Raw genomic sequence first — 21,921 nt, forward strand, 5'->3', positions numbered from 1 at the left:
TGGGTTTTGTGGAAAGAGCTGCTGCTATTTGATCTATGTCTTAAATTATCATGTTGGCTGTCACAGGGAGGAAGGTACTTAGGGGGCAAAGGTGGGAGCAGAGAGATGAAGTAGAAGGCTATTTTGGTACCGGAGAGAGATGGTGGTGGATTGGAGAGTAACGAGTGGCAGGGGGGACAGAGAAAAATAGACAGATGTGGGATCTATTGTGGAGGTTAACCCAATACAATTTATTAATGAATTGGCATGTGAAGGAAAGAAGTATGAGGACAAGTGAGAATCAAAAATGATTCATTTATTTGTGGTTTGGGCTCCGGGGAAGGGTCGAGCACAGGTTTTGGGACCATACCACACCTGGGTTTGGGTTCCTGAGTCCCTCTGCACCCGGGTGACTTTGTATGTCCCACTTCCCACCACAATAGTGCTCCTCAAGCAGTTAAACTCTGTTTTCCTCAGATTTCCTTGCTTGTGTGGGAGCAGAAGATATGGCTTTACATGTTTACACTCTCCTAGGCCTTTCTCATGTTGGTGAAAAGAAAAGGAAATAAGGTATGAAAATAGTCACTTAAAATTACCTTCCTACCAGTTTTGTTTCCCTACGATTGTAGTTACTAACTAGTACACAACCCAGATATGAATATTACACCTTCACCCTTTTCTTTTCCTCGTCTCATGAGTCCGGACACGGATAGGGAGAGGTTGGTAAGAAGAAAAGAGTGGAAGGGAGGAATGAAGGGAGAAATTATGTTATAGTAGAGAGTAGAAGAATTTGGGGGTCAGACAGACCTGGGCCTGCTTCTCTGACTTATGAGCTGAGGTATCCGGCGGGATGATTAACCTCTCTGGACCCAGATTTTGTCACCTACCAAATGGAATAATAATGCTCACTTGTGTGTTACACTAAACATGGCCATCTATTCCAGTCCTCTGAATCTGGCCTTGTAACTTGTTTTATCAGTAGACCATGGAGGAAATGACGGCATGTCAGATCTGAACTCAGGCCTCAAGAGGCCTTGCAGCTTCCATTTTTGCCCTCTTAGAACGTTATAGCTGTGAGCTTGAACCAGCCTACTGGAGAGGCCACATAAAGGAAAATCAAGGTGCCCCAACCAACAGCCTGCCAACATTTGTGAATGAGGCCATTCTAAATCATCCAGCCGCTGTCATTCTGCCATCTACCAAGTGAGTGCAGCAGCAGGAGTGAGCCCAGGGGATCTCTAGTGGGAGGATCACCCAACTGTGTCCAGCCCAAAATTGCCAGCCTGTAGAATTATGAGCTAATAAATGATTGCTGTATAAGTGTGGAGTAGTTTGTAACTCAGCACAGGTTATCTGCCATACCTGGCAAAAGCATTGTGGGAATTAAGTGATACAACACACAAATGCATATGCTATCTAGCAGAGTAGGCATTTAACAAATATTACTGTCAGTTTCTACTCCAGCTGCTGAGACCATTCGGCCAAGACATATTCTCTGTGATTCTTTTTAAAATAAAAACTCAGAAACTTATCTTTGAAAACCATATTGCTGTACCAACAGTATTTTTACTTTTCTATAGCTGAATTTGCTTTTATTGCCTGTAGGTAGTATTTTCACTACATTTGGGCAGATTAGGGTCTGTGGCTTAACCCCATCATCACCTAGAACATTGTCTTTATGAGAAAATGTGCAGTGAGTTCCAAACTGCCAAATTTCCCAAGAACACTGGCAATGAGAGAGGCACTATATTGGGCAATTTCCTAGTGATAACAGAGGCTGGGGGTATTCAAGGGTGAGGAGTATTGGTGAGAGGAAATAAGCAGACTGTGTTGAGAGATCCAGGATGGTTGGCTTGACTAATTTAGAAATATATAAAAAGCTAATAATAAAGAGATGAGAGTAAAGACAGGAACCATTCCATCCTGTTTTTAATTCAACACATGTTTATTAGTACCCAATATATGCTCAGAAGTTTGAGGATACAAACATGAATAAAAGAAATCACAGACCAGGAGGAAAGCCTGATGATGAGAAAAACAGTCTAGTTATGGCAACCTGTGAGTGCTATGGTAGAGGGACCTGTTAGTGTTTTGGAAGCAGAGAGGAAGAAGAAACTAACTCTGGGAGGGGCCAAGATTGCAGAACAGCATGGAAGGTTTTTTGTGTGTCTCTCATCCTTGAAATACAGCCAGATCAACACTAGACTATCCTGAACACGTACAAAACTGACTTGAGGATTAACACAACAATCTGCACAACCTAAACCAGAGAACTCAGCAGGTATGAGGTGTGGGGAGGTGAACTGGGGGAGAGAGAAGCCACTAAGGGCAGGGAGCTGTTTTTTGTGCAGAGAGAGGACAGAAACAGGGGTGGGGGCAAGGGGTAGAGCAGGAAAGCAGCTGGAGAGAAAAGAAAGAGTATGCAAGGGACTGAACAAAAAAAGGGGAAAGGAGAAAGGAGAGGGTTTAAATTCCATTAAGACTCTACAAACAGGGGGAGTACAGAATCTGAAACTCCACAGCTCGATACCTGGTGGTGCTCTGTTGGGAAGGGCAAATCCCCAGGAGCAGAGAGCGAGGTCCGAGGGGGTCTCAGTGGACCCTGGAGAACAAACACATTTGCTGGTGCTGGAACAAGGTCATTAAGGGTGAAGCCTGGTGCCAGATGTGTGTCATGATTTTCCATAACCCCTGAAATGCTGCTGCTACACAATCACGTGAACTTTTTCTGGGGCAGGCTGGCAGTCTGGGGCAGGCTGGGGCCGCAGTCTCTGGACATCGGTGGCAGCACAGTCCCGAGAATGTCCCTGGGTGGGGCCGGCACTCGGCCATTGCTCCGTGAGACCCTCACCTAGAAGGTCTGAGCGGGTCAAAGCTTCAGTCCTTCAGAAGTGAGGGGTTGGGAAACACAGCCGCATCTGAGATAAAACTCAGGAGGGAGGTGCCACCTGGCAACATGACAGCTTGGTCACAGACAGTGTAAAAGTGGGGAGTAGACAGAAGCTGGAGACAAAGGACAGGTGCACGATTGCTGGTGGGGGAAAGCACAGAGTTCCGATACTAGACACTGGTTAGCTGGGTGATGCCATTTTCACCCCTCCCACACATGCGCATACGCAACTACGCCTGCCACAACAATCCACTCCAGTAAGCTAAGCAGCCCCACCTAGTGGAGAGCAGAGCCCTTACACTAAGCCCCATCCAACTGGGCCAATGTCACTCTTCAGGAACACCACAAGTCTCTGCACCTGCTTAGTTTATAGTCTATAAAGTGCTTCATACTTTGACTTCTAGGGGAAACTGATGTAATTTCAATAGTATTACAGTATGTTTGCTGGTCCATCTATTCAAAATTTTTTTCTTTTCCTATTCTTGAATACAGAAAGAGAAAATATTTATTTTTATTTTCCATTTTTATTAAAAATAGTTTTAATTTTTTCTACTATATTTTTTACTTTTTTGGTAAATTTTTCAAGTTATAGTTTACTTACATCATTTCACTTTATTTCATTGTATTCATTTTTTCAAACTTTCAAACTTTTTTTTCTTATCTTTTTGTTTTTTCTCTAATCTATCAAGCTCCTTCCAACAACCAGACCAAAACACACCTAGGATCCAGCGACCTTTATTTGATATTTTTTGGGTTGTTTTTAATTTTTAATTTTAATTTTTTTACCTTATTAATTCCTTTTCTTCCTTCAAAATGATGAAATGAAGGAATTCACCCCAAAAGAAAAAACGGGAAGAAATGACAGCCAGTGACTTAATCAACACAGATACAAGCAAGATGTCTGAACCAGAATTTAGAATCATGATAATAAGAATACCAGCTGGGGTTGAAAACAGATTAGAATCCCTTTCTGCAGAGATAAAGGCTAGTCAGGATGAAATAAAATATGCTATAACTGAGCTACAATTTCAAATGGATGCCATGGTGGCAAGGATGGTTGAGGCAAGCAGTGATATAGAGGACAAACTTATGGAGAACAATGAAGCAGAAAAAAAGAGGGAGACTAAGGCAAAAGATCATGATTTAAGAATTGGAGAAATGAGTGACTCATTAAAAAGGAACAATATCAGAATCACAGGGGTCCCATAACAGGAAGAGAGAGAAAAAGGGGTAGAAGTGTTACGTGAGCAAATCATAGTGGAAAACTTTCCTAACCTGGGGAAAGACAGAGACATCAAAATTCAGGAAGCACAGAGGACTCCCATTAGATTCAGCAAAAACCGACCATCGACAAGGCATATCATAGTCAAATTCACAAAATACTCAGGCAAGGAGAGAATCATGAAAGCAGCAAGGGAAAAAAAAAGTCCTTAACCTACAAGGGAAGACACATCAGGTTTGCAGTAGACCTATCCCCAGAAACTTGGCAGGCCAGAAAAGAGTGGCAGGATATATTCAGGGTGCTGAATTGGAAAAATATGCAGCCAAGAATTCTTTATCCAGCAGGCTGTCATTCAAAATAGAAGGAGAGATTAAAAGTTTCCCAAACAAAAATTAAAGGAGTTCATGACCACTAAACCATCCCTGCAAGAAATTTTAAGGGGGACTCTCTGAGAGGAGAAAAGATGGGGAAAAAAAAGATCAAAAGCAACAAGACTAGAAAGGACCAGAGAATACCACCAGAAACTCCCAACTCTACAAGAAACATAATGGCTATAAATTCATACATTTCAGAACTCACTCTAAATGTCAATGAACTAAATGCTCCAATCAAAAGACATAGGGTAACAGAATGGAAAAGAAAACAAGATCCATCTATATGCTGTTTACAAGGGGCCCACTTTAGACATAAAGACACCTTCATATTGAAAGCAAGGGGATGGAGAATCATCTATCATGTCAATGGTCGCCAAAAGAGAGCCAGATTAGCTGGATGTTTTTATATTAGACAATCTAGACTTTAAAATAAAGACTGTAACAAGAGATGAAGAAGGGTATTATATCATAATTAAGGGATCTATCCACCAAGAATATCTAACAGTTGTAAATATTTATGCTCTAAATGTGGCGGCACCCAAATATATAAATTAATCACAAACATAAAGAAACTTATTGATAATAATACCATAATAGTAGGGGACTTCAACACCCCACTTACAACAATGGACACATCATCTGAACAGAAAATCAACAAGGAAACAATGGTTTTGAATGACACGCTGGACCAGATGGACTTAACAGATGTATTCAGAACATTTCATCCTAAAGCAGCAGAATATACATTCTTCTCCAGTGCACATGGAACTTTCTCTGGAATAGATCACATACTGGGACATAAATAAGCCCTGAACAAGTATAAAAAGATCGAGATCATACCATACGTATTTTCAGACCACAATGCTATGAAACTCGAAATCAACCACAAGAAAAAATTGGGGAAGGTAACAAATACTTGGAGACTAAAGAACATCCTACTAAAGAATGAATGGGCTATCCAAGAAGTTAAAGAGGAAATAAAAAGTACCTAGAAGCCAATGAAAATGATAACACCACAGTCCAAAACCTCTGGGACACAGCAAAGGCGGTCATAGGAGGGAAGTATATAGCAATCAAGGCCTTCCTAAAGAAGGAAGAAAAGTCTCAGATACACACCCTAACCTTACACCTTAAAGAGCTGGAAAAAAAAAACAGCAAATAAAACCCCAAACCAGCAGAATACAGGAAATAATAAAGATTAGAGCAGAAATCAATGCTATCAAAACCAAAAACAAAACAAAACAAAATAAAAACAAAAAACAAAAAACAACAACAGTAGAACAGATCAATTAAACTAGAAACTGGTTCTTTGAAAGAATTAACAAAATTGATAAACCCCTAGCCAGTTTGATCAAAAAGAAAAAAGAAAGGACCCAAGTAAATAAAATCAAGAATGAAAGAGGAGAGATCACAACCAACACAGCAGAAATACAAGCAATAATTAGAGAATATTATGAGCAATTATACACCAATAAAATGGGCAATCTGGAAGAAATGGACAAATTCCTAGAAACATATACACTACCAAAACTAAAACAGGAAGAAATAGAAAATTTGAAAAGACCCATAACCAGTAAAGAAATCGAATTAGTAATCAAAAAGCTCCCAAAAAACAAGAGTCCAGGGCCAGATGGATTTCCAGAGGAATTCTACCAAACAATTAAAGAAGAGTTAACACTTATTCTCTTGAAGCTGTTCCAAAAAATAGAAATGGAAGGAAAACTTTCAAACGTTTTCTATGATGCCAGCATTACCTCAATTCCAAAACCAAAGTCCCCATGCAAAAGGAGGACTATAGACCAATTTTCCTGATGAACATGGATGCAAAAATCCAACAATACATTAAAAAAATTATTCACCACGACCAAGTGGCATTTATACCTGGGATGCAGCGTTGGTTCAATATCCGCAAAACAATTAATGTGATTTATCACATCAATAAAAGAAAGGACAAGAACCATATGATCCTCTTAATAGATGCAGAGAAACCATTTGGCAAAATACAGCATCCTTTCTTAATAAAAACCCTCAAGAAAGTAGGGATAGAAGGATCATGCCTCAAGAGCATAAAAGCCATATATGAAAGACCCAATGCTAATATCATCCTCAATGGGGAAAAATTAAGAGCTTCCCCCTAAGGTCAAGAATAAAATAAGGATATCCATTCTCGCCACTGTTATTCAACATAGCATTGGAAGGCTTAGCTTCTGCAATCAGACAACACAAAGAAATAAAAGGCATCCAAATCAGCCAGGAGGAGGTCAAACTTTTACTTTTCACAGATGATATGATACTCTATACAGAAAACCCAAAAGATTCCACCAAAAAACTGCTAGAACTAATCCATGAATTTAACATAGTTGCAGGATATAAAATCAATGCACAGAAATGGTTGCATTCCTATACACCAATAATGAAGCAACAGAAAGAGAAATCAAGGAATGGATCCCATTTACAATTGCACCAAAAATCCTAAAATGCCTAGGAATAAATCTAACCAAAGAGGTGAAAAATCTATACGCTGAAAACTATAGAAAGCTGATGAAAGAAATTGAAGAAGACACAAAAAATGGAAAAATATTCCATGCTCCTGGATAGGAAGAACAAATATTGTTAAAATGCCGATACTACCCAAAGCAATCTACATATTCAATGCAATCTCTATCAAAATAACACCAGCATTCTTCACAGAGCTAGAACAAACAATCCTAAAATTTGTATGGAACCAGAAAAGACCCCGAATAGCCAAAGCAATCTTGAAAAAGACAACAAAAGCAGGAGGCATCACAATCCCAGACTTCAAGCTGTATTACAAAGCTTTAATCATCAAGACAGTGTGGTACTGACACAAAAACAGACACTCAGATCAGTGGAACAGAATAGAAAACCCAGAAATGGACCCACAAACATATGGCCAACTAATCTTTGACAAAGCAGGAAAGAATATCCAGTGGAATAAAGACAGTCTCTTAAGCAAATGGTGCTGAAAAAACTGGACAGTAACATGCAGAAAATGAACCCAGAACCCTTTCTTACACCACACACAAAAATAAACTCAAAATGGATGCAAGACCTAAACATAAGATAGGAAGCCATCAGAATCCTCGAGAAGAAAGAGGGCAAAAACCTCTTTCATCTTGGCCGCAGCAACTTCTTACTCAACACATCTCTAGAGGCAAGGGAAATAAAAGCAAAAATGAACTATTGGGACCTCATCAAAAAAAAAGCTTCCGCACAGCAAAGGAAACAATCAGCAAAGTAAAAGTCAATCAACGGAATGGGAGAGGATATTTGCAAATGACATATCAGATAAAGGGTTAATATCCAAAATCTATAGAGAACTTATCAAACTCGACACCCAAAAAACAAAAAATCCAGTGAAGAAATGGACAAAAGACATGAATAGACACGTCTCCAAAAATTATATATTATATGTATATATACACACAATGAAGTATTACTCAGTAATCAAAAAGAATGAAATCTTGCCATTTGCAACTACGTGGATGGAACTAGAAAGTATTATGCTAAGCGAAATTAGTCGGAGAAAGACAAATATGATATAACTTCACTCATATGAGGACTTTAAGAAACAAAACAGATGAACATAAGGGAAGGGAAGCAAAAATAATATAAAAACAGGGAGGGGATAAAACATGAGACTCTTAAATATAGAGAACAGAGGGTTGCTGGAGGGGGGATGGGCTAAATGGGAAAGGGGTATTAAGGAATCTACTGAAATCATTGTTGCATCATATGCTAACTAACTTGGATGCAAATAAAAAATAAATAAATTATTGATTAAAAAAGAAACTAACTCTGCCTTGGTAGCCGGTGATAGTTTCCTGCAGGAGTTGAGTGTTAAAAGAATGGAAGGACCTTATTTGACAGAAAAAGGCAAGAAAGGCCTTCAAAAAGAGAGGAATCGCTTTTTTAAAGACTTGGTTGTGAGAAAGAGAAGGGTTGGCCAAGGCTAGAGCTCAGGGTCCATGGGAAAGACAAAGTGAGAGAGGTAGAAATGGATCCCATTGTGAAGAGCGTTGAAGGGCAGACCATAGAGCATGGGGTCCAAATTCTGTAGCGTCTACAGTGTAAACCAATGGTTTCAAACATTTTACCTTGTACCCCCTAAAGGAAATTTGAGAAACTATGTACCCTTCCCACATTTTAATGGATGTTAATGTAATATTAATGGATATCAACTTAAAAAGATGCAAAGAGTGTATAATTCTAGGTAGACTATAAATATTAATAGTAGAAATCATACATTAATCTCTATGTATCCAAAGGAATCTAAATACTGTAGTGATTCATACCTACTCTCATCCACTTAAAAAAATAAGCTCAAGCACTTTTTTCACAATGAGAAATTTATGTTGATAATCCCTCTCCTTGAAATCATATTTCAATAAAAAGTCTACCTCCTTGAATTTTTCTTCCAGTATAGAATTGTATCCCAATGTAATATATTTTTATGGTTGAATGTATTTTATTGATGGCACTGTTATACTTCTTAGCACTAAAAATATGAATAAAATTTAAATGGAAATTTTAATTTCCTGTGAATATAACTCTAAGTTTTAAAAAATTCTTCTGGATAGTTTTCATTATTAGTAAAATTAACTTTTCTCAGCAATATGTATTGTCAATCTAACAATTCCTAAATAATAAAAGTAAAATTTTATTGGAATTGCACTTCTTAAAGAGATATTGCCCTTTTCAATTAGTACTTATGTCTGATGAAGAATATTACTTATTCATGTAAACAGGCAAAGTTCAGCATCATGTCTGTTCCTATTTTTCATTTTTAAAGAGGCAAGTGCTGAGAAAACATGTTCACTTAAGTAAATGAAATAGAAGGACTTTTGGTAGAGAAATGTCACTTTATTCTTTAACTCCTTCTAAGTTAAATGTCAAAAGTCTTAAAGTGATCTATCATTGGCAATTATTTCAAATGATCTATCACCTGAAAACTCCATTAAGTGCCCCTTCAATCGTGTTGAAAGCAAAGAACTAGAAACCACCTGACTTGCAAAAACATTTGTTACCGAATCAATGAAATCTTCTATTTTCTCAATTTCTGGGAGATATATGTATATATATATATACATACATATATATATACACACATATATATATATACATATACATATATATAGAGAGAGATATGTATATATATATACATACATATGTATATATATATATGTGTGTGTATACATATACATATATATGTATATATGTTTTACTAAGACTCTTCTTTTAATTATATCTATTATAATTCACCTCGAGAGACCTTGTTAGAACTTAATACACTCAGAAAGAACTGGGAGGTTGAAATACTATTCTTTTCAATACACTTTTGTGTATATAATATTTTAAGTAAAACCTTTTATCTAAATGCATACTTCATGTATATTTTTGTCAAATTTGGAGCTACAGATTTAGTTCATCAGGTTATGAGAAATGTCCTCTGTATAAACCTAAATGGCAAAGTCAGACCTTATCATTAAAGTAACTAATCAGATTATCTTTCCAAAAATATATGACTTCATGTTTCCTTTCACTTCTATTTTTGAATTTTAAGATACGTACTTAGAGATAGAGGATGGATGGATAGAACAACAAATGGATGAATGGCTGAGTAGGTGGGTGGATGGATGAATAGAAAAGGATAGACTGATGATGGATGGATGGATTGATAGGTAGATAGATTAGATAGATACGTAGGTAGGTAGGTAGGTAGGTAGATAAGATAGATATAAAAGATGAAAAAAATTGAAAAATTTCCACTTGCTAGCAAAGACTTATTACTACCAAAGTTCTTTTGTTTTTAAACAAAGTTTATTTATTTATTTTGAGAAAGAGAGTGAGTGCAAGCAGGGGAGGGGCAGAGAGAGAGAGAGAGAGAGACAGAGAGAGAGAGAAAGAGAGAATCCCAAGCAGGCTCCAAACTGTCAGCACAGAGCCTGCAGTGGGGCTCAATCCCATGAACCCGCAAGATCATGACCTGAGTCAAGATCAAGAGTGGGATGGTTAACATACTGAGCCACCCAGGCGCCCACCAAAGTTTTTACAAATGTTTTCTTGAAAAAAAAAAAAAAGTGTTGATTTTAGATTGTCTACTTAGCCATCCAGATTTAGAAATCAAACAAAACAATAAGACGAGGTCCCAAACTCCATAAACACATACCCAGACCTTTCTGAAAGGAAATATAGCAAAATATCAATAGTGATCATCTAGGTTTGGGGATTACAGTTGATTTTATTCTTCAAAAATATTCTTTGCTGTTTCCTAAAATCTCTATGAAAGCCACACATTCTTTTATAATTAGAAAAAACCAATACATAGTATTTTGTCAGATAATTTCTCATTGAATAAACTTTTTAATAGTTGCCTTCCACCTTACCAAGTTCTAGGAAAATGTGAAATGCCATTTTCTACGATACTTTCATTGTTTCAGCTCTCAGCTGCGTGTTTTTACAAGCTATATCTCATTTAATCTTCACAACACCCTCATGAGATTGGTACTTCCCATTTTACAGATGAAAACTAGGAGGCGCAGAGAAGTTAGGCAACATACCCAAGGCCTTTTAGATAAGCAGCGATTCTGCTACTAACTGGCTGACTGGTGATTTTAATCCAGATCAGTTGAACTTTGAAATACAAATGCTTCTAAGTGTCACACTGAACATATTAAAATATGGGATTTTGAAAGTCATTGCTATATTGAAATAGTCATTGCTATATTGAAATCTACAGTTTGTGCGTTATTTTCTCACAATATTCTTTTCAGTTTCCAATGATGTTTCTGGGAGAGCAAAAATGTTTAAATTTAATAAGGTGCGATTTAGATTTTTTTTTTATTTTTATATGGTTCTTTGGATGTCATATTAAGAATCTTTGAATCCAAAGTCACAAAGATTTTCTTATAGAAGTTTCATAGTTTTTGCTCTTACCTGAGACCCAGAATTTATGTTGAATTACTAATTGCAAGTGATCTGAAATAGGAAATCAGATAGTGTCAGTTCTCCAACAGTGTTTTTCAAAATTTTTGACGATTATAGTTTCTTTGTGTTTTCATATGAATTTTAGGACCAGCTTGCCAATTTTTACCAAAAAAGGATGTTAAGATTTTGATTGAAATTGTGTTTATAGATACAATTTGGGGAGTAATGCTATCTTAATACTATCGAGTTTTCCAATCCATTAGCATGAGACATCTGTCCATTCCAATAAAACATTCTTTAATTTCTCTCAGCAATAGTTTGTAGTTTTCAATGTAATCACATTTCTTTTTCTAAATTTATTCCTAGGTATTTTTTTTATTATATTGTAGATGGAATTGTTTTCTTCATTTCAATTCTTGAAAATGTGTTGGTAATATAAACAAATGTAACTGACTTTTATATTAATCTTGAATCCCGCAACCTTGTTAAGCTTTCCTATTCATTACAGTCATTTTATTGTTAATATCTCAGGATTTTCTATATTCGGGATTCTGTTGTCTGAAAATAAAGACAGTTTTACTTCTAAAGATAGTTTTACTTATTTCTTTCCAACTTGCATGCTTCTACTATTTTTATTTCTTTATTAAACTGAAGAGAATTTTCCAAAAAATGTTGACCAGCAGTGGTGAAAGTAGACACCCTTCCTGTGTTCCTGATCTTAAGAGGAAAGTATTTAAGTCTTTCATCAATGAGTATGAAGCTAGCAATAGGGTTCTCATAGATGCCCTTTATCAGGTTAAGAAAGTTCCTTTTTATTTCATAATTTGTTGAGAGTTTTTGATGTGGATGGGTGATAGATTTGCCAAATAATTTTTCTATTTCTATAGGGATGATAATGTAGTTATAGCCTCTATTCTATTAATTAATGGGATATCCCATTAATTGATTTTTAGATGTTAAAACGACCATGTATTCTTAGGATAAACCCCACTTGGTCATGGTGTATAAATCATTTTATATGTTGCTGGATTCAGTTTGTTAATATTTTGTTAAGGATTTTTGCTGATGTTAAATTTTTCTGTAGAATAAGGGTATAGAATTATGAATTTGGGAGGTGGCTGGGTGGCTTAGTCAGTTAAGCATCTGACTCTTGATTTTGGCTCAGGTCATGATTTCAGAGTCGTGAGACTGACTCCAAGTCAGGCTCTGTGCTGGGCATGGTGCCTGCTTAAGATTCTGTCTCTCTACTCCTCTGCCCCACCTTGTGCACATTCTGTCTAAAAAAGAAAAATAAATAATTTTTTCTCTAAACACTACTTTAGCTACATTCCATAAAATTTGATATATTGTGGTTTTTCAGTTAAGCCAAACTATTTTTTTAATTTTCCTGTGATTTCCTGTTTTATTATTATTTTTTTAAAGAAGCGTGTTGTCTTATACACATTTGATTTTTTTCCAGATTTGTTCCTATTGTTGATTTCTAATTTAATTAGAAAAATATTTGTATGATTTCCCATCTTTAAAAATGGATTGATACCTGTTTTTTTGCCTAGTATATGGTCTATACTGGATAATGGGCCATGTGTAGTTAAAAAATAATGTATATTTTGCTGTAGCTGAATGGGGTGTTCTATAGATGTTAGTTGGGTCAAGTCAGAGTCGCTCAATCTTCCATATCCTTACGTACTTTTTGTCCTTTGTTCTACCAATTACAGAGAAAGGAGCATTGACATTTTCAATTGTGTTGTTGAACTGTATTTTTTTCTAATTTTTTAATTAAATTTTTATCTCTTGGGTTTTTTTTGACTCTATTATTAAGTATAGGTACATTTACAATTATTACTTCTTCTTGATATATTGAGCTCTTTATCGTTATTAAAAATACCTCTTTGTCTTAGGATGATTTCATATCTTAAAGTCAATTTTGTCTGATACTAATATATTAATTCCAAGTATCTTCCATTCAACCTTTTTGTGTTATTGAATCTAAAGCGTCTCCAGCAGACAGAATATAGTTGGATCTTGCCTTATTTATCTAGTCTGATCATCTTGTCTTTTGATTGGCGTGTGCAGTTCATTCACATATGTCAGAGCTATATAAAATAGCTGTATAAATAGAGAGATGGATACATCATAGCTTTATGGGGATTTTACTCAGCTTGATGCTTTGCAACATTCTTTTTTTTCCTCTTTCCCATAGTACAATTAATCTATGTTCTAGTTTCACACCCTCCCTCCCCACTAAAATTTATTCACATTCTGCCTGAAGAAAAGCATACTGTTAAGTTGAGTTCTTTAGGTTTTGCTCACTTTGTGACCTTTCCCCAAAGTGGTAGATCTCTCTCTATAGTGTCTTTATGGCCTTTCTTTTCAGAGATGTGACCCCCCAGAACAGTCCAGGAAAATAACAGGCAAATGTGGGTATAGTGAAAGTGTAGATGATCAGAAACCTAACATTTGTGCCAAGGCTGGGGTTAAATTCTATGATAATGTAGAAATAAAGTATGGGAATTAAGGAGGGGAGAAGGTGTGAAAAGTGGGGGGCAAAGTGCAGGGGGCTACAGCTATAGCTGGGAACCAACAGGTGACAGGCTAGACCAGCACAATCTGAAGGCCCCAGCGGGTGACCTGGGGGATGGTGGGGGGATGGAGATGAGTAGATGCTCTGAGAGCAACAGTGGATATTCCCTTGCTGAGAGGAGCCCATGATCTACACCAGCCATGACACCCCATGGGGACAGAGGCCTGCCCTCAGAGGCCAAGAGCGGTAAATGTCAGAATGGTACGTAAGCCCTCCTTCAGAATTGAGACCAGCCCTAGCAAGGAAAGAAGAGAGCCCTGAGGTACCCAGAGGAGACCAAATTTAAACACAAAGCGGTAAGATGAAGTGTTTTGTGCTATCAGCAGCAACAGCAGCTTACGAACAAGTGTTCAGTTACAGAGAAATAGAGAAAATGAAATTTCTGTATATAAAATTGTGATCATAAATTTTCAAACTTCTCTGCTGGCTCTACCTAAATCTTTCCTATCTTTGTCAGTAACACTGTCATCTTACCATTCACACTGGCACCCCTTTCTCTTTGTCATGCAATCTATAAAGTCACTCTATGTGAGATGTGGGGGATGGGGAGATGGGGTTTTAACTGCCTCTGAAGGTATTTTATATATTTAACCAAACATAGATGAAGGGTGGGGGGAGGTAGGTGTCTTTTTTAACCTTTTAGAAGTGCTTAAAAAACAAACAAAAAAACTCAATGAATTAATTTAAAATGTCATTGACTTAGAAACATAAATATTACTTTGCCCCTAAATCACCCATGGAAAGAAAATGATGTTTTGTAAAAATGAACATGGCTTATTATTGATTCCATAACATTTGGAAAGTGGCAGAAAGAGGCACTGCTTGCTCAAGCACAGTTGAATCAGCATTTGCTTAGTGATCAAATGGGATGTATGGTTCCATGCAAACAAATTGTGGTAAATTTGGAAGGGGGCCACTGGGGCTTTGCACAGCTTAGTTCTGATTTTGGAATATATTTAAGAAGGTGTCCTCCAGGTGTATTGGTTCGTCCTTCCTGCAAAGTCTTCTCATGGGACTGAAGCTGAAGGTGTTTGCTTATGACAGAGATGTTGGTGCAATCACTCAGTAACTTCTGTGATGGCTTCCTTTATTTATTTTTATTTTTTTAATTTTTTTTTCAACGTTTATTTATTTTTGGGACAGAGAGAGACAGAGCATGAACGGGGGAGGGGCAGAGAGAGAGGGAGACACAGAATCAGAAACAGGCTCCAGGTTCTGAGCCATCAGCCCAGAGCCCGACGCGGGGCTCGAACTCACGGACCGCGAGATCGTGACCTGGCTGAAGTTGGACGCTTAACCGACTGCGCCACCCAGGCGCCCCTGTGATGGCTTCCTTTAGAGTATCTCTCCAGTCCCAGCAATCCTCACTTCTTGGAGAGCTGTCTTCTCACCCGTGGCTCTGACAGCCACATGTGTACAGCGAGCTCTCCTCACTCCCACTTGCCCTTATTCAGTGGCCTAAAGACTGAGCCCAGTTTCTTTCTGCCACGAAGCTGGATTAACAACCAGAAGGAGAGTCCATCTTGGTGTGGACTGGACAACTGCAGGCAAACTCTGGCCTCTGGGAGCCCATAACTGGCCAAAGGGCCTAGAGCAGTGAAACCAGCTAGTCTATATAGGGTCAGAGATGGAGGTACTGAGAGGCCAGAAAAGTACTCCTTAGGACACTGACAGCCATCATTTTTTGGCTCCTGGCTCATTTTTTAGGCCTAATTGTATTTTTCTGCCTTTTGGTTCTAAAATTCATTCCTGGGATCCTCATAGGAAAGCTTTCTCTTTTTTTTTTTTTCTCAGCCTAGCTCAAGTTGATTCCTGTTACTTAACAACCCCAGCAGTTATACTCTGGGTCACTAAAATGGTAGTTAGAGACCCAGTGTCTGACAAACAAGGTAAGGGGATGGGCACATGACAAGAAAGAGACAATAGTTTCAATAATTTTTTTTTAAATATGGGATTTAGATATGATACAAGAAAGCCCAAGACAAAAGAAAAAATAGATAAATTGGACTTCATCAAGATTTAAAACTTTGCTCTTTCAAGGATACTATCAAGAAAGTGGGGGAAAAAAACCCCATGGAATGGGAGAAAGTACTTACAAATCTTGTATCTGATAAGGGATATATATCTAGTATATAAAAACTTTTATCATTCAACAATAAGAAGACACAACTCAATTAAAAAATGGGCAAATGACTTGAGTAGACATTTTGTCAAAGAAGATATGCAAATGTTCAATAAGCACATGGAAAGATGTTCAACATCATTATTATTTTGGGAAATGCAAATCAAAACTACAAAGAAGTATCACTCCAAACCTACGAGGATGACTATAATAAGAAAGATGGATAATAACAAGGTATTGGCGAGGTTGTGGGAAAATGATACCTTCATGCACTAATAGTGGGGATGTAAAATACTGTAGTGTCTCTAGAAAACAGTTTGGCAGTTCCTTAAAATGTTAACTATAGAGCTACTTTATGACCCAGAAATTCCACTCCTAGGTATGTACCCAAGAGAAATGAAAACAAATGTGCACACAAAAATTTGTACATGCATGTTCATAGCGGAATTATTCATTATAGCTAAGAACTGGAAACAACCTATATGTCCACCAACAATGACTAGACAAACAATGTGGGGCATATCCATACAATGAAATATTATTTATTCCTAAGAAGAAATGGGAGTGCCTGGCTGGCTCAGTTGGAAGAGCATACAACTCTGGATCTCAGGGTCATGAGTTCAAGACCAGGGTTGGGTGTAGAGATTACTAAGAAAAAAACAAAAACAAAACAAACAAACAAAAAAACTTAAGAATAAATGAAGTTGGTACATGCTACAACATGGACAAACCTTAAAACATTATGCTAAGTCAAAGAAACCTATACAAAAAAGCCATATATTGTTATCATTCCATTTATAGAAGTGTTTATAGAGATATGAGAGATTAGTGATTTCTAGGGGTTGAAGAGAGGAAATGGGGAGTAACTGGTAATAAATATTGGGTTTGTTTTTAGAATGATAAAAATGTTTGGATTAAATATTGATGATCAATATACATACAACTTATGAATATAACAAATAAACATTATACTTTAAAAGGGTAAACTTTATAGTACATGAATTATATCTCAATAAAGCTATAAAATAAAATAGTATTTAAAAAAATGTGAGGAAGAAATATATTGCCCCTACCTAATCACTGAAAAAAACCCCAAAAAACCATAATCACACTGACAGTGAAATCTAAGGCCAACTTTTAACTGGCTGCGTAAACTTGGCCAAGTTGTTTCTTTCTCTAATTCACAGTTGTTTCCCCTGCCAAGTGGGAATAATGATAATATATATCCCATAAGGTCATTTTAATGATTAAATGAGATACTTTGTATAAACTTTTTGGAAGACTGTTAATTGCACATACACGCTCAATAAATGTTAGCAGTCTTATATTCATTAACTTAACGAATGTAATTCTTGTCACTGAAAAACCCTTACTTTCTTTATGCACCACTCCAATGAGCCCAGATGCAACTCAGAGAAAAGACACAGGGCAGCAGGGAGAAATGCCAGGAAGCTGCAAGAATGGCTGCAGACCAGTAGCAAAAAAACTTTCATGAATAAGAAACAAATATGATCACTAAATGCGCATCTTCATAAAAATGGATGGAACACAATTAATTCAGTTGAGCTCCAGGAAAAACTGGGAAGCAGAACTACTTCTTAACTACTTAAGCAGAACTACTTAACTTAACTACTCTTAAGAAGGTGACTGTAAGTATTTTATTTTATTATGCTTTTATAAATCAAGGCAAGTGTATACTTTTATAGTCAAAGTAAAACTTTATTTTGGAATGGTAATTAGGAGATCCCTAGCTGCTAACAAAGATGATCCCTTACTGCTCAATCGGATGATCAGAAATCCAACTGCCTAGCCATGTTTTCTCAAGACTTCTGTAGCCCAGCGTCTCTCATCAGGAGGGTAAATGCAAGTGAAATCTTTGGCAATACCTGAAGCTTCCTTCTTTGACTGGCAATACTTGGGTAGAAATATTTCTAAAGTTCTAAAACTTCACCCCACCCTTCTTCCTATTTTCTCCTTGCTCAGTGATGTTATGACTATGACGAGGTTCTTGCAGTCACCAGTTGCCTGCTTCGAAATGGTTTGCGTTTGCTCTGTGTTTCTTGGCTTTCTGCTGGCTGTACCGTGGGTGCCACAGTTCAGAGTTCTTTGACAGGTGGAGTATTATTGTGAGCACTAAGCTCTCAGTTTGTGCTTCGTTTTAAAGAACTGTAATCTTAACAGCCCAGAGTTTCATTTTTTTTCCCCCCTAAACTGAACAGTGAACTTGCTGAGGACAGAGGCGTTTTAAATATTATTCTCATTTGGGGCACCTGGGTGGCTCAGTCAGTTAAGCAACCGATTCTTGGTTTTGGCTCAGGTCATGATTTCACTGTTTGTGAGTTGGAGCCCCACATTGGGCTCTGTGCTCACAGTGTGGAGCCTGCTTGGGATTCTCTCTCTCCCTTTCTCTCTGCCCCTCCCCCACTTGCTCTCTCTTTCTCTCTCTCTTTCAAAATACATAAACAAACTTAAAAATTGTTAAACACTGTTATTCATCTTTGTATCTCTAGCGCAGAGCACAAGGTCTGGCATGTGGTGGCCATTCAGTGACCATGTGGAAAGGGGACACATAGGAATGTTTGGGAAGTGCCTTTGTGCCAGTGAGTGTGAAGTCAAACAGTCCTGCTTTTTTTCGGAAAGTAGTGGAAGCCCAACCAGAAACTCCTTGTATTCTCCTGCCTCTCTTCCTCTTACCTGACGCTCTTCCTCCTACCACCAGCTGCGAATGAGCTAACCCCACATTCGGCCCTGCAAACCCGAGCACCCTCATATCCTCATGTCCCCTTTCAGGAGACACTCCCTCCCCCTGTTGCTGGGACCGTCGGTGCTAATGGCTCCCAGCAAGTGCCTCTGCAGGTATTGCCTCCACTGAAAGGAGCTGCCCCCTGGGGTCAGTTCATATCCAGTGACTGTTCACTGTTGGCAGTTCCAGTGTCTGGACCCACTGCAGGCCACTGTGAAGGGCCATTTTAGCTCCAGAGTGGGATTGGTGTGCATGTGTGTGTGTGTGTGTGTGGCTGTTACATAGCCCATATTTTCCTTCTGCCTATTCCTGCTGCTTTACTCCCTCCTCATGGTGTTTTCCCCAAGAGCACACCTCAATCAACACCCCTGTGTGCAAATTTCTGAGCCTGTTTCTCCAAGGAACCAACTCAAACAGTGAGACCCCAGCTGGGACAGCCTGCAGCCCCTGGCTCAGGACAGTCATTGCCCAGTAAATGTTGATCACATGATGGACACATCTTGCACTCACCTTTCTTCTTAACCATGTGGACTGGCCAACAACTCCAGGCAGTTAGCCAGAAATTGCGAATTGTGGAAATGGGTGCTAACCCGTCATCAAACCCAAGTAGCAATAGACTCCCTGAGCTCTCAGGGCCGTGGAGTATTTGTTTGGGCATCCAAACGAACACCCATGGCTGATGAGGATGGCCACAAATTCCTTAACCTTCCCACGAAAAGGAGGGAACTATGTCCCCTACCACTGAGTCTCAGTGGAGGAACCAGGAATATGGCAGAAGTCATGCTGTCTGATGTCAAAGACCACCTTCTTTCTACTGTGCAACGCTGCCTACTGTCCTGAAAGGGGTAAGAATTTCAGGCTTTTCTAAGGGTTGTCCCTCCAAGAGAAAAAAAAAAAAAAACTACAATCACCAGCGAGGTGGAAGACTTACACAACTAATTCAAACTAGCCACTGGATAGATAGCACATATGTGCTCACTGTCAGGCTCAAGGTTTTCTATGTTGGGGAGGTTATTGTCACCTTACTTGGAATTCAGAGCTATTGATGTCACTAAATAGGTGATTTACTATGCAAGCAAAGTATTTGACCCCATTGTTATGCCCACATAAAAAATATGTAAAACACTTACATACCTAGACAGGTGTGGCCATTGGGGTTTCTGGTGCTTGGGGAGTCATCAAAGGCTGGAGAGGCCGAGGTGCGAAGTGGCAGGAGTAAGAACAGAGGAGTCACCAAAAGGATATTCCAGGGGGACTTCATCTTGGAGCTGTGCACCACGAGAGACCAACCGGGCTGCAGAGGCTGCCCGCTGAGGGACTCTGAAGCTGAGGCCACAGAATCTGTCAGTCTGGCTTCCCTTCTCCACTCTTCCCTCTCTGATACACACACACACACACACACACACACACACACACACGTCCTGCACTCTCACGTACAGACTTTTCATAAGTGTGAAGGGAATAGAAAAACATACAAACACTCACAGACCCACTCCTTCCTTTTGCAGAAGCCCCGAGAGAGAGCCAGCGGCCTGGGCCCCGGAAAGAGCTGCAGGGAGTCCCTGGTGAGCAGGTTTTCTGAGTTAAAACTGAAGCCAAAGGAAAAACCCAAATGGCAGCAGCTGCAGCCACATACCCTTTTATATTGCTGGCTGAAGTCAGTCGTAAGCCTCAGAAACCTCGAGTCTTGCCGGAATCATCCTGTGGGGTGGTTAGGAGGCCTTCCTCTTTCATTCTTGCCAAACAAAGCAAAACTAAAACTGAAGAAAAAAAGACCCACAGACACACAACTCTAGCAGTTTGGTCAGCCGTGTCCACAGCCTGTGGAAATGATAATTTACTGTATTCACAAGTTATTTCGTTTTGCTCTAAACAATTTTGTGTGGTAAGATCGAGCTCCTTATTTTGTTGCTAAAGAATATTCTGGTCAAGTAGCTGTTTTCCTCTGGAGGAGTTGGACTATTCCTTCCAGGGTCAAGTTTTGCCAAGGCCTTCTGTTTGGTGTGCAGGGAATAAGCAATGCAGACAAGAATGGACTGTCAGCATGGCTGGATTTTAAACCTAACGTGAAAAAAAAAGATGTGCTGTAATTAACCCACTTGTATTTACTCAGCTGTATATGATGCATCTCTTTTCTCCAGAATTCCACAACGTGTTTATATTTCCCACCTCAGATGATTTGTTCGTTTTCCAGAGACTGATTTTCTGTTTTGAAGATGAGAATTGAATGCAGTTTTTCTGGAGGAAAAAAACTGAACCAGATCATAGATAGAGAAAAGACATATCATCTGAATGCTTTGTTCTAAAACAGGATACAGCGAAGTCACATGCCATGCTCAGACGAGATAAGGGGATTGGGTCAAAGTACCACAATCTAGATATGCCTGGGAGATCCTGCGATTTTTACTCTCCTTGTTTAGGCTCTGAGGAAAGCTTATTATAAACTTCATGAAATGTTATGAAAGCTATCAGACTTGGTAGACATTTCTCCTTCTCCTCCTCCTCCTCCTCCCCCTCCTCCTCCCCCTCCTCCTCCTCCTCCTGCTTTTACTTAAGGAATAGCATTTTAAATAGCAGGCAGAATTTTAGAGTTGTATTCTTTCCAGGATGTAGGAAATACCAATTTTTATGCTTTGAAGAATTCTTTGTAGGCATTAGTTTAACAAATGCTAATGCATCAAAGCTCTGAATCTGCAGCAGAGATATCACACTCCAGAGTGTTCCTCTGCTTATGTCCTGGCACACGTTGGGCCAAACAGATGCATGATGTCCTTGGACCTGTGACTTTCTTTGAGGCTGAGCTGCTGGTTCTCAAGGTCCCTGACTCTGTGACCAAGGCAAACTCTGGAGGTCACTAGGACCACCACAGGAGGCAGGGCCTAGAGAAGTTCCAGGGACTTCCTGGAGAGACAGACCAATGGAATGATTATGAGCACATACTGCAAAGACAGAAAGACCCAAGTTCAAATACCATACCTATTGTTTACTTCTGAGTAATGTATTATGCCAGTAATGTAACATTTCAATGCATCAGTTTCCTCACTGATATTGGGATAATAATG

The 21,921-nt window shown here is 38.6% G+C and overlaps 1 protein-coding gene across 3 annotated transcripts in view; it reads right to left on the bottom strand.

The window, feature by feature from the left end:
* AOAH (acyloxyacyl hydrolase) overlaps positions 1-20,889 on the bottom strand; it is a 168,599-nt gene extending 147,710 nt beyond the window's left edge. Inside the window, exons 1-2 of one of the 3 annotated variants that reach the window (XM_045495320.1) lie at positions 20,496-20,889; positions 19,994-20,185 (exon numbers count right to left, since the gene is read on the bottom strand). In XM_045495320.1, coding sequence (XP_045351276.1) covers positions 19,994-20,120 — 127 coding nt within the window. In that variant the 5' untranslated portion in view covers positions 20,121-20,185; positions 20,496-20,889. The other 2 variants (XM_045495321.1, XM_045495319.1) reach the window with 2 other exon arrangements.
* Between the last annotated feature and the right edge of the window lie 1,032 nt (positions 20,890-21,921).

This window comes from Leopardus geoffroyi, chromosome A2 (assembly GCF_018350155.1).
Source record: "Leopardus geoffroyi isolate Oge1 chromosome A2, O.geoffroyi_Oge1_pat1.0, whole genome shotgun sequence".
NCBI lineage: Eukaryota > Metazoa > Chordata > Mammalia > Carnivora > Felidae > Leopardus > Leopardus geoffroyi.